Here is a 12756-nt window from a genome sequence, read left to right as displayed (position 1 = left end):
CTCTGCACACGTGGCTCAGACGTGGTCCCCGCACCGTGGATTTATTCCAGCACGTGCTCTGCACATGTGACTCAGGCGTGGCCCCCGGGCCGTGGATTTATTCCCGCACACACACACAGGCACGTGGCCTTCCCTCTGCTGCTCCGTTGCCGTGTTCGTGTTTCCCGTGCCGCGCCTCCTGCTCCTGGCGCCCGTGCTTCCTCGCCCGCTCCCTGGAGGCCTGGCCCACCTGCACCCACGCCTCAGAGTGTTCTCCGCCCGTCCATCTGTTCTGTGCAGCCGGTTCTGTCCCCTGCCCCACTGGCCTCCGTGTGGACTCCTTGCTCAGCAGGTGAACTCCCACATGCTGCCCGTCTGTCCCCTGGGCCAGCGCGGGGCGTCGTCCCCGAGCACCCACAAAGGGGCCCCAGCGCCCCACAGAGCTAGCTCCGCCCGCCGTCCGGGCGGGTCCTCCAGCTCTGCGTCAGGGCTCTGTCTGACCAGGGCTCCGCCGGTCGCCCCTGGCTGCGAGGGTGACAGTCCTCCTTCCAAGCCAGCCACGCGCAGTGGGTCTCCCCTCTCCCGTCCGTCGTTCCCCTCCCCTCGGCGAGGGTGTCCTGGCCCGGAGCCTCGGAAGGAGGCTCTGCCTGTGTCGCCGGTCAGCCGGTGCGTCCCGAGCATCTGCTCCTCGGCCGGCACGGAGCTGGGCACCAGGTCTGCGTGCGGTGACAGGCTCCCCCACAGCCCGGGAAGTGGGCTCGACGCTGGGCACGCCACGTGAGTTTTAACGGGAAGGAACTCTCTCCCGAAGGAGCTTGGAGCCTAACGAGGGAGACAGACGCGTGTGGGAAATTATTTACCGTTCAGTCAGGTGCACACACAACGCCCCGGGGGGGGGGGGGCAGGGGAGTGGGGGAGGGGGGGGATTAGTTCCGCCTGGGCTGGTCACGGAGCGCTTCACGGAGATGCCGCATCTCACACACGGTTTAATAAATTAGTGCCAATTAAGCAGAGAATTAATAATAAAAGCTAATATTTATAGAGTCCTTACGAGGTTTCAGGCCCCGTTTTCCGTGTTTGTGGATTAACTCGTTCCCTCTCACGGTGGCGGCCGGGTCGGCCGGCCGTGCCTGTGTTTCCCTGCTGCACGGGGTAAGTGGTTAGCACACAGAGAGGTCGAACCACTGGCCCAAGGTCACACAGCCAGGAGAGCACCGACGCCCAGGTTTCGTGCCACGGGGCCTGGGGCCCGCGGTCCAGGGCGCAGTTCCCGGGTGAACAGGCAGGGGCGCTGGAGAGGCAGACTGGCCCTCCGTCCTCCGCTCCGTGGGAGCTCCTGGGAGGGCGGACTGGCAGACAGTGACCTAGTGTTCTCGGTCGTGGTCAACGACCTGGTGCCCCGGGGTGGGGCGCCGACCGAACCACCCGGGGTCTCAGCTGCAGCGTCGGGGTTACTCCTGCGTCGCCCTGTGGCCGGGGGTCCTGGAGGACAGTGTCCCTGCCGCCCAGCTTGGCCTTGCCTCTGGAGATGCTGCAGAGTGGCCTCGGGGGCCCTGGGTCCCACCCCAGATGCGTCGGGCGCTCACAGCACCACCAGGCATCCCGGGGACTCCCTGGTCACCGCCCCCACAGCCCGGCCTGTGTCCCTAACCGGCACAGCACTTCCCAGGCACGCCGCCCGCCGCCCAGGGGAGCTGCTGCGTCTGGGGAGGAAACGGGAGCGGGTCTGTGGAGGAAGGGGGGCATGGATCGGAGCCAGGGCTGGGAGGCTGAGGGGCTGGATGGGCTGAGATAAGAGAGAGGGCGGCTTCTCCCAAACGCCCAGCCGGGACCTTCCGCAGGCGCGCCTGCGGAGTCCGCAGAGGAGAGACAAGGAGTGGGAGGCCGCCTGGGTGCCCACCGAGGGGCGCAGCGGGAGGGGCGCGGCAGGGAGGGGCACACCCGCCCGGGTTCCAAGGGAGACCTGCTTTGTCACCAGGGAGCTGTCACGGAGACCGCAGGGCGTGCAGAGACTCGGGAGTCCCCGACCGACGTGCCCCACATCTGCCGACATCAATGGGCAGGAGCCCGCACTCTCTCGATGACGCTGGGAAGGGAGGGCCCCTGGAGTCTCTGCACCTCAGGGCAGGAAGCGGATGGTAGCTGGGGCCACGGGGAGCTGTCCCCGCCCCTGCTGCTCTGACCCGGAGGCGGGCCGCACGCACCCTCGAGGCTGGAAGATCCCACTGGTGGGAGACTGCATCACGCAGTCTGATCAAGTGGGTTGTTGTTTCCGCGGAATCGTGCGAGAAAGGAGGAAAGTGGGGCGCTGCGGTGGGAGGGGAAGGCTGCACCAGACACGGCGGAGTGTGAACGAGGTGGCGCAGGGAGAGGAATCACCAAGGACGTCCCCCGAGTTAGTTAGAAGGCACCGGAAGACACCGGAAGACACCGGAGAGGGGCTGGGGCGAGAGAACCGTCTCGCTTGCCCACACCCTAACAAACCGCAGGGAAAACTCATCACCTGGACGTCTGTGAACATGGACACGTTTGGTCCAGACCGGCCCTGCAGCCCCGCGAGGGCGCTGCGCAGTGTGACCCGCGCTGGGCCGTGGGGGCGGGAAGGCCCCTCCTGTCTGCAGTGAGCAGGTCTAACCCCAGGGCCGGGGGGCGCGCAGGCACATCGGAGCGGTCCGCACGGGCCTGGCTACCCCCAGACTGGAAGGCGATGCCCAGGGGAGGGCAGGCGCACGAGAGGGAGACAGAGGAAAGGCAGAAATGCGTGCTGGGGCAGCACCGCGGACCCCACAGCCAGCGGGTCAGTACAGACAGGCCGGGGGAGGCCCGGGGGGCGCCCTCGCAGCCTCCGGGAGCCCACCCCACCTGAGACAAAGCACCCGGAACATCGCTGACCTCCTGCTGGAAGTCCAGTCTCACAGGAGAGAGAGAAGCAGCGAGGGGACCGTCAGCCTTGGCTCATGTCCTGCTCCTTGGAGCCATCTGGTTGGGGAGACGGCGGCTGAAGGCATCTCGAAGGAAATCAACCGTCCCTTCACCTCGGAGTTCCCTGGACCTCGGGAAGGTGGAGGGGCTGCCGGGCAGCCCCCTGGGGACGCCCTCCCTGCGTCCCCAGGGTGCGAGGAAGGGGCTGAGCATTCACAGAGCTCAGTACTCACCGGTCCTGGGAGAACACTCGGGTCACAGGTCACCGGTGGAGACCCAAAGAGTGTCACCCAGGCTTCAGGGTGTGTCCCGAGTGCCCAAGCCGGAGATTATGTCATTTGGAGAAAATGTTAGATGAGATGGAAAACCGTGCTATCTATTAAAAGATAAAAGAAGAGAGGAAATACTCCCGCTACCTAGAGCAGATGGTGTACTGTCAGCTTAAAACTAGGGAGAGCTGGCCAACTGTTACTTTTCCAGCCTCCCCAGAGAGACTGCTCTTAGCGCCACAGAGGGCAGGCGGAACCTGCCGGAGACTCGAGCCCTCGGGCGGGGAAGGACAGGGCGGTACCACGTGCGGCCTCATCGGGGGACTCCGAGTCCAGGCAGCGTCCGGCAAGAAGTCGCTGCTCTGAAGCCTGGTCGCACCCCAGTCTGAGAGAGCACAGAGACCAGGACCAGGGGACTGTCCCCACCGTCCTCAGACATGCCCATGCCTCGCCCGTCTGTCCCTGTCACTGAGGAGCTCCCTCCCGCCCCGCCCTCTCCTCCCCACTCCAGCCCCCAGAGTCTCGCAGCATGCGTCCGCTCTGTGTCTTCGCTTGCCCCCCGCCCCCCACCCCTCCCTCACAGGGCATCACGCAAGACATCCGGGACAGGCTGCATGCTAGGTTGTTGTGTTGTTTTTAAGATTTTATTTATTTATTTTTAGACAGAGGAGAAGGGAGGAAAAGGAGAGGGAGAGAAACATCAATGTGTGGTTGCCTCTCACGCGCCCCCTACTGGGGACCTGGTCCACAACCCAGGCATGTGCCCTGCCTGGGAATCGAACCGGGGACCCTCTGGTTTCACTGGCCGGCACTCAGTCCACTGAGCCACACCAGCCAGGGCCGCATACTCGTTTTTGAATGATGTTGCTGCATCACGCTGCTGAAAGACAAATGTTGTCCCAGGTTCTTTAGAAAAGGAAAAGGTGGGAGTGGGTGGAGAAAGGTAAAGGTAGACAGAAAGCTTGGAACCTCACCCCAGTACAATTCTACAAGGACCGTTGAACTTGAGACTGGAGAACAGGAGCCAAAGATGAAGGCGTTAAGAGTCAGCACAAAATCTGTAAGAACAACCTGAATTATCTCGTTCATTAGACCAGCAGCGCGCTCGGGGAGAAGATAAGAGCAGGTGACAGCGGTAATGGTCCAGATAAGGGTGATTAGGCCTCGGTGATTTGGACGTGGGACCCCTTCCAGGCAGCTGCGCAGCTAAGGGCCCTGCAGTGCGCCGCTGTCCTTGGTCCTGACCCCGAGTGCCGCGGGTTTCAGGCGTCTGCTAACCAGATGTCTGGAAGACCTGAAGCTAGGAAGAACAGTCAACGACCACAACTTGAAAATACTTCAGTCACTAATAAACAGGCCAAAGGTGACAAGTTCACGCTGGCATCCTGAACGATGGTGCAGCGGGGACGTGGGGACCCGGCCCGCCAGCTCCACCCCCATCGGGCCGAGCCTTTCTCTCAAAGTTCATTCCACATGAATGTTGCTTTTAAAAAATACTTGCGAGCCGTGGCTGGCGTAGCTCAGTGGATTGAGCACGGGCTGTAAACCAAAGTGTCGCAGGTTCGATTCCCAGTCAGGGCACATGCCTGGGTTGCAGGCCATGACCCCCAGCAACCGCACATTGATGTTTCTCTCTCTCTTTATCCCTCCCTTCTCTCTCTAAAAATGAATAAATAAAACCTTTAAAAAATACTTCCGATCATCCCCAACAAATGCCCAGTTGAACAAGATGTGATTCTGGAACCCGTAGTCCTTCACAGCAGGGATTTCAGGAGCACACCTCGGAATCCAACAGATCACCTGTGCCTGAAAGGACTGAGCACGGCTCTCTCGGCCCAGAGACGCACTCGTAAACACTCCCCCAGACCAGGGCAGCTGCAGCCGGCTGTCGCCCTTCTGTGCAGCCACGCCTGCTTGGGTTTGGCGCGTGTGGTAGGCCCCTGCTGGCCCCAGAGGGACGAACCCAGCCCGAGCGCCTCACTGACTCTTCAGACGTCTCGGTGAAATTCAGGGCGCGCCCTCGGGGGTCTTTATAGGCTGGGAGCACCGCCTGGAGGCTTTGAGTCTTAAACAGACGCCCACGTTTTCCGCCACCTAGAATGACAGTTTACTTTCTTGGATATTCTTTTCCAAAAACAATTGAAAATACTTGTCATTCTTTGATCCTCTTCCAGATAAAAAATATTTATGTCTTTTAAGGATTTTACTTATGTTTAGAGAGACAGTAAAGGAGGGAGGAAGAGAGGGAGAGAAGCACCCACGTGTGAGAGGAACACCCATCGGTGGCTGCTTGCAGGCCCCCAACCAGGACGGCCCCCGGCTCAGGGCTGTGCCCTGACCGGGAATCGAACCGGCAGCCTTTCACCTTGCAGGAAGGATGGCACCCAGCCCACTGAGCCTCACTCGTCAGGGCTACAGTCTTCTCAAGAACTGTAGGGGACAGGGAGGGGGTGCATTTTGGCACCAAGTGCTCACACCGCACAGAGGCTCTGAGGACCGTGTTTTGCTTCATTTCGCATTCACGTGACGAGGTTTCAGCAAACGGCGGCAGCAGGTCTCCGGCAGAGAGCACAAGCCATGTGCGGTGTGCACAGAGTGGGAGCCTGCCTCCGACGGCGAGGTCTCTCAGGACGACACGCTGCACATGAGCGGGCCGTGCGAGCTGGACGGCCACAGCAGGAGTTTCCTGTCTCGTCGTCCTCCGCCTGTTCCCGGGAATTCGAGCAGAGCCCCGGTCTGGTTCAGTGAAACAGCGGCTTTGATTGATGTACTGGCTCGATTGAAAACAGTTCCTTACCACCACATGTAAATAGCCCTTTATAGCCAGAGAGTGACATCATGCATCTACTCTCTTAAGATATGACTAGAGAATATTAAACCTGCCCAGATACTTTGATAATGATCGCTGTGTATTTAAAGAGGCACTCAAATCTGTTTGGGAATCTCCTAGCAATATGTTCGTTCCGTGAACCAGCAGGTAGCTCTTAGCCCACAAACATGTGCCAGTACTGTGTCGTGTGTTTAGCACGGAGGCAAACAAAAGGTGCATTTATTTTAAAGTGTATCTGAGTGCCTGTTAGGTTTTGGCGGTCTACAGAAACGAGATACACCACGTGAGACCCAAAAATGAAAAAAAAAAACCCACGAAGAGAAGGCATGTAGGGAACGAAGCAGAGAAAACTCCTGTGACACGGAGCGGAACATGCGAAACAGAGGGACAGGAGACGAGCCGGCACAGCAGAGCGCCCCGGGCGCGGGGGCTGGGGCCGGACAGCGGGGGTCTGGGTGTCTGCTCCCCACCTCACGGCTGACCTTGAACAACACGGGTGGGAACTGTGTGGCTCTACAGGAACCTGTTTCCTTCTCAAACACACACACCCGGCCCTCCCTGTCCACGGGTGTCCCGTCTGCGGGCTCCACCAGCACAGACCAGTAACAGCGCCATGCGTCCCCGGCCGTGGACCAAGAATACTGCCATTTGTGACCTGCGGCCGGTTCCGTCCTCCGGTGCACGGGGCCGGCCGGACAGTCCGAGTTATGTGCGCCTTCTCCCCACGCGGCACTGTCCACCCCGAGCCCCCTCGCTGTCTGAGGGTCGACTTGCGGGGTTTTGTAGCCTCCAACCTCAGCCCCCATCGTCGGCGGGACCTGTGAGGGTTAAAGGAGAAGGCACTGAAGTGAGCTCAGGCGCCGGCCTGGTGCACAGTGAGAACCAGCTCCCCACCGCAGATCAAAGACTGCCGGCCCTCCTCAGGGGAGGAAACACAGCGGGGGGGGGGGGGGGGGCAGGAGAAGAGACAGAGACCCCCTCCCACCTGGTGTGGAGGAGGAGGAGGAGAGGGGCGCTCGGAGGGCAAGGTCAGCCGTGGCGGCAGGCCAGCGGTCCCTGAAGGAGGGACGGGACTCCTCAGAGCGGCCATGGGGACGGGAAGGAGGGGCCACCTGGACCGAGAACTCCGCACGAACTTCAGCTTCGGGGCCAGGGCAGTCACTGGCAAGGGTGCCCGGGTCAGCCGAGACGCGCCGCTGCGTTGGGAGGTGGGGAGGAGACCCAGAGTGCGTGCGGGCGGGAGGCCCTGAGTGCCCGCCCGAAGGGGAGCCCGGCTTCAGCAGCAGACATGGGCGGGAGGCGGGGAGTCGGGTATGTGCGCGCAGGCCGGCAGCCTGGGGGCGTGGGGCGGGTGGGCAGGAAGGACGTGAGGAGGAGGCTCAGTGGGGGGGCCCTCCCACTGCTCCGGGAGAAGTCCAGGGGCCGCAGCGAGGGGCTGCAGTGCGCGCGGGAAGACAGCCAGAAGGTGCTGCAGACCCAGAACACAAAGACTCGGCAGCAGGTGCACCCGGGGCGCCGGGAGAGGCCGCGGGGAAACACGCCTCCGAAACGCCAGGGCCGGGCGCGCGGGAGAGTCCTGGCAGCGCCCACAAGCGCAAGAACACCAGCAGGCCCAGCTCTGCGGTGTGGGTGCTGGGTTCGGTGTGTGGGGAAACTGAGGCAGGGCCCTCTCCGTGCGGCCGACGAGGGGCCTCCGGAGCTGGTGAGGGCCGCGGGCGTGGAGATACTGACTCTGACGCCGAGCCCCCGGCCGACAGACCGCGGTCGCGTTGCCCTTACACCCTCAGCGCAGCGGAAAGGGAAGCGCGAGTGAGGACGGTGCTGTGAGCCTCCTCTCGCCCCCGGGAGGCGCATGGGTAAAATGAGCGCAAAAACGTGGACTTTGCTTCGGTTTGAAAACTCAAGGTCGTGGGCACATGGGCACTGAGCGCTGAAAGGGGGGTGAGAACTGGAAGAATAAAGGCGGAGCAGAAAAATATAGCGCCGAGGCGGGGCGGGGCGGGGAGGAAGGTGGGGGGAGGAGGAGGCAGGTCTCCGTGAGCCTGGACCTTGAACTCCAACAAAAGACTGGCTTGGCGAAAGTTAGAAACAAAAGCAGAAGATCTTGACAGCATACTAATCTGACAAACACTGTTACATTCTTCTGTTTTGTTTTACGAAACAAAGTGTTTCTTATTGTTGATGAAACATCTGTGCTTCCCATATTAAGCACGCTTTTAATTAACGTGAGGAACAAAGCCGTGTGTAACCACGTGCAATTCTTCCGTGGTGAATGAGGAAAATCCCGGTCCTCACACAGTGAAAGAGCGTCTTATTTAGCTATTAGGCGAGCCTAATCAATTAACATAAATTAGAATTTTTAAGCAGTGCGATATACTCTTCAAGACATGGCAGGTGGGCGTGCTAAATGAAAATCCAGAATCCAGACGCAGCGATGGAGATGCAAAGCGTTCGGGTGGTGGTTCCCCTCACGCCTCCCCATCTAGAGACTTCCGGCAGAGGTGCATTAGCCTGCGTCGGGGTCCCAGACGGAGAAGCAGCCAGCCGCCACCTCTGAAAAGGGCGTCACTTCTCTGTCCACAGAGACACTGGTCGCACAGCAGGGAGCCCACTGGGTGCGGTCGCTAAGGTCTCGTGTTTCTCAGCGAGGCTCGCACGCTGCCCACCGTCCCGGGCCAGGCCTGCGGACGCTGCAGTGGCGGCAGGTGCCGCACCTGTGAGCGCTGCGGCCATCAGAGGGTCCTGGGTCCCTCCGTGCCACATCCCGTGAAAACGGGGGCGTTTAGACGGACCCCAGTTAGTCATCCCAGCGAGCGCCGAGAGTGACTCGGGGCCTGTCTTCCAGGATGTCATCGGGAGGGCACTGCCGTACCTGGGGACCTTCAGGGACCTGAGCACCGTGGAGCACGTGGTGGCCCTGATCGATGAGGACATGTGCATCAACTGCGGCAAGTGCTACATGACCTGCAACGACTCCGGCTACCAGGTGAGAGCTCTGCGCCCATCAGGCTGTGGGGGGCGGGGGGGGCACTTCCTCCGGGTTTTGTAGACCAGGCGTGCCGACAGGGGCCCCCCGGCCACGGCCCCTCGCCTGCGTGGCGCAGCGTCTCTAAGCAGAGGGGAGCCACACCTGACAGCAACGGTGCCACCATTCCTTGCGTGGCGTCACCTTAACACCGTGGCATCACCCATGGGGCTGGAGGGGAGGTGCCACCCCAAGAGAGAACGTCACCCGACTACGGACATTAGGGAGCTCTGGGGTTCGGCACCCGGGGGCGGGACGAGCCGGCCGCACCGAGAGCAACCCCCCCCCCCCCCCCCCCCCCGCTGTCAGCCGGCCTCGGCCGCACAGAGAAGGGGGGAGAAGCACCTGCCCACGGGCTGGGTGGGCAGGCGGGGGGAGAGCCAGGGCACCCGGTTCTGGAAAAGCCCCTGGTGGGTTCTTCCCGCGCCTCCCCCTCAGCCGGACCTGCCCTGGGGCGGCGACTAGAAAGGGGGCGCCCCCAGAAAGGCTGTGCACACAGAATAATGTTATATTTACAGTCGGCTCCTCAACCTGGGAAGGTAAATGGAATTTTCAAGATAGAGAAAATGGCCCGTTTTTAGAACTCAAGTTCGATGACCTTCCTCAGCCCAGCGGAGGGTCCGATGCTGCTCCAGGTGGGATTTTGCACTTTCTGACCACCCAGTCGAGGGGATGCATTTTAACTTGTTTTTAAATCCCTTCAGCCTTAATTTGACATTAGTTCTAGACCAACTTTTTAACCAACGGATCACATTTTTTTTTTCGGGCTGAAAGGCGCCTCTGACAGTTGTTTTGAAATGACTGTTCTTTTGACACACTGACGTTTCTGTCATCGTCTCCCCAACTAACCAGTCGGAGAGGGGTCGGCACGTCCTGCCACTGAGGTCACACCGAGCACGGGGTTTGGGCATCGAGCGTCTTCGAGGTTTTGACCCCGCGCTGGCGCCCTAGCCGTGGCTCCCGTCACCAAACACGGCCTCATTCACGAGGCGGGGGAGGGCGGGAGAGAGGAAGTATGAACTCCCATGCTCCTCACGGTCCTGACCCGGCTCTGAGCCGGGGCCCCCGCCCTGGTTCTCCCCGCTGGGCAGTGACAGGTGGGGACGGGTGGGGATAGGTGGGGATGGGCAGTGACAGGTGGGGATGGGTGGGGACAGGTGGGGACGGGCAGTGACAGGTGGGGACAGGTGGGGACGGGCAGTGATAGGTGGGGACAGGTGGAGATGGGCAGTGACAGGTGGGGGTGGGTGGGGACAGGTGGGGACAGGCAGTGACAGGTGGGGATGGGCAGTGACAGGTGGAGACAAGTGGGGATGGGCAGGGACAGATGGGGACAGGTGGGGATGGGCAGGGACAGGTGGAGATGGGCAGGGACAGGTGGGGACGGGTGGGGGACAGGTGAGGATGGGCAGTGACAGGTGGGGACAGGTGGGGATGGGCAGGGACAGATGGGGATGGGTGGGGACAGGTGGGGATGGGCAGTGACAGGTGGGGACAGGTGGGGACAGGCAGTGACAGGTAGGGACAGGTGAGGACAGGAAGCCAGGTGTCCCGGCATCTTCAGTGACGTTTCCCCTGCGCGGTGGGACTCTGCTTGGAAGTCCTCAGACCTCCAAGTTGGCTCCTAAGCTGATTTTTTCCCACTGCTCCCTTCTCAAAACTGCACACATCATTTGAAATCCAAACAGGTGCATCCTCACCCCCATGCGGGTGAGGAGGACGAGCAGGGGGTGCGGGGGCAGCGGGGTCCTCCGTCCTCTGTCCGGTCAGACTGCAGAGGGGCCGGGCTCTGCTCAGATGGGGGACAGAGGATGCGCGAGTCACCCCACTGCACAGCACGAGGACCACGGCTCTGAGGAACGCCCAGCACCGTGTTTCTAGTTTGAGAGGTCTCCTTCCTTCCCTCCCTCCGGCAGCTCGGCTGTGGCTGTGTCTGCTCCAGCGTTGGTACGCCGTCCCCACGTCCAGCTCACTGCAGGGGACGAGAGCCTGGTGCCCCTCCCCCGTGCCGGGGGCTCGGGGGCGTCCGTGGCTCAGGGGCGGTGACAGCCACGCTCTCCGTTTCCGTCCGCAGGCCATCCAGTTTGACCCCGAGACCCACCTGCCCAGCGTGTCGGACACCTGCACCGGCTGCACCCTGTGTCTCAGCGTCTGCCCCATCATCGACTGCATCCGGATGGTTGCCAGGACAACCCCGTACGAGCCCAAGAGAGGCTTGCCCTTGGCCGTGGGCCCGGTGTGCTGAGGTGATTGTCGCGACCGCTGGGAGCCCCGAGGCCACTCACGCACACGTGCCTTTTTATCGTGACCGTGCGGTCCAGCCCTTGCAAACCAGAGCAAACACCTAATTTCCAGATAGAAACCTCATGTCTATATACATTTCTAAATAATAAAAACACAAGTCGGCTACCAGTGACCATTCACCGGGCGTAACATCGGGAGAAGCATTACAATGCCGTGGCCATGAATGCCACCATCTCCAAATCGCCCTGTGCTGTGCTCTTTGGCTTCTAATTACAAGTGAAATTAAGGATTTTAGAAGCAAGTACAATTAACATACAAAAAATGTTTCCAAGGAAACGTTTTACGATTAAAAATTACACTTAATTTTAACACCGTTTCTAAGCAAATATAATTAGCTCCAGAAAGCGCAGGCGAAGAGAGGGAAATCATTTTTCGCAGTGCCAGGGGAGAAAATAAAGCCAAAGGGGGTCTTCGGAAGCCCCTCTGCAGGTGCAGCTCCCTGGCGGTGGGAGCTGCCCAGTGCCGGCGTTTGGGGACCCCCGGCGCCACTCTGCCGTCGGCGGCCCAGGCCTGAGGCCGGCGTCCCTCCGCCCCCACCGGGGAATCGCCGCGGCGTTCCTCTTTAAACATTTACACTGTGCTCCCCACGAAACACAGAGTTTGATTAGAGCCCGGGTGAAAGCCACTTGTTCGCTGTGCACAGATCTGCTGTCTCTGATTTTAATAATAACCTTCATTACCGCAATTAACCCCCTAACAACACCCACATTACACAGCGGCGGGTCACGTGCCCGAGACGCGAGAATGGGAAGTGCATCGAGACGGCTCGGCCGTCTCCCTGTGAGTGTTTGTGTTGAGGCTCAGAAACCGTGGGGTGGAAAAGAAATCTGTTTTTTCTGGGATTGCCAAGCAGCGCTTCTGCGTCTCTCTGTGTTCGTGATCAGACACGTAGCCCCGCACCCTTCCTGCGCCTCCGCTTCGCGGCACTTTTCCCATGAGCTCGGAAGCAGTGCGTCTTTAGGAGCAGCCCGTGGCCCGCTGCTGTGACGAATGCTGGGTGGAGAAGGCGTTTGATTACGCACTTTTAGAGATGAACGCTGAGCACAAAGTCTCTGTGATGGAATAGTATCAAATAAAATTCCATAAAGCACTTGAACGCACGTGGTCCTTTGCTGCCTCCTTTGCCACCGCAGTCACACGCCCCCCCCCCCCCGGGGGAGGTGGGGGAGCCCTGGGAGGCCCCCTCCGCCTGCGAGCGATCGGGACGTTTGCGGCTGAGTCTAAGGAGGGGAGGGGCGGTGTCGCTCTGGGGACGCCCCGCCCGCTGAGCCCAGCCATCCTCTGCCGACACGTGTCTTTCTCCGGCCATGGGCCGGGCCCCTCGCCACGCTCGGTGGCCCAGAGTCATGGAAGTGGCAGCCTTCCATCGAAGCTGCCAACTTCACGATGAGAAACACCCGTGTCACTTAACGTTTTGGCCTCGCTAG

The 12756-nt window shown here is 60.9% G+C and overlaps 1 protein-coding gene across 1 annotated transcript in view; it reads left to right on the top strand.

Annotated features, from left to right (window-relative positions):
- Positions 1–12421, top strand: part of DPYD (dihydropyrimidine dehydrogenase) — a 323607-nt gene extending 311186 nt beyond the window's left edge. The window contains exons 20-21 of the mRNA XM_028503389.2: positions 8846–8986; positions 11100–12421. Of these exons, the coding sequence (XP_028359190.2) occupies positions 8846–8986; positions 11100–11270 (312 nt within the window). The 3' untranslated portion in view covers positions 11271–12421. The remainder of the gene's footprint in view (positions 1–8845; positions 8987–11099) is intronic.
- The last annotated feature ends 335 nt before the right edge of the window (positions 12422–12756 follow it).

Source organism: Phyllostomus discolor, chromosome 14 (assembly GCF_004126475.2).
Source record: "Phyllostomus discolor isolate MPI-MPIP mPhyDis1 chromosome 14, mPhyDis1.pri.v3, whole genome shotgun sequence".
In the NCBI taxonomy this organism is placed as follows: Eukaryota; Metazoa; Chordata; class Mammalia; order Chiroptera; family Phyllostomidae; genus Phyllostomus; species Phyllostomus discolor.
Note: the sequence above shows the minus strand (reverse complement) of the source record. Positions and strands in the feature narration are given on the sequence as shown.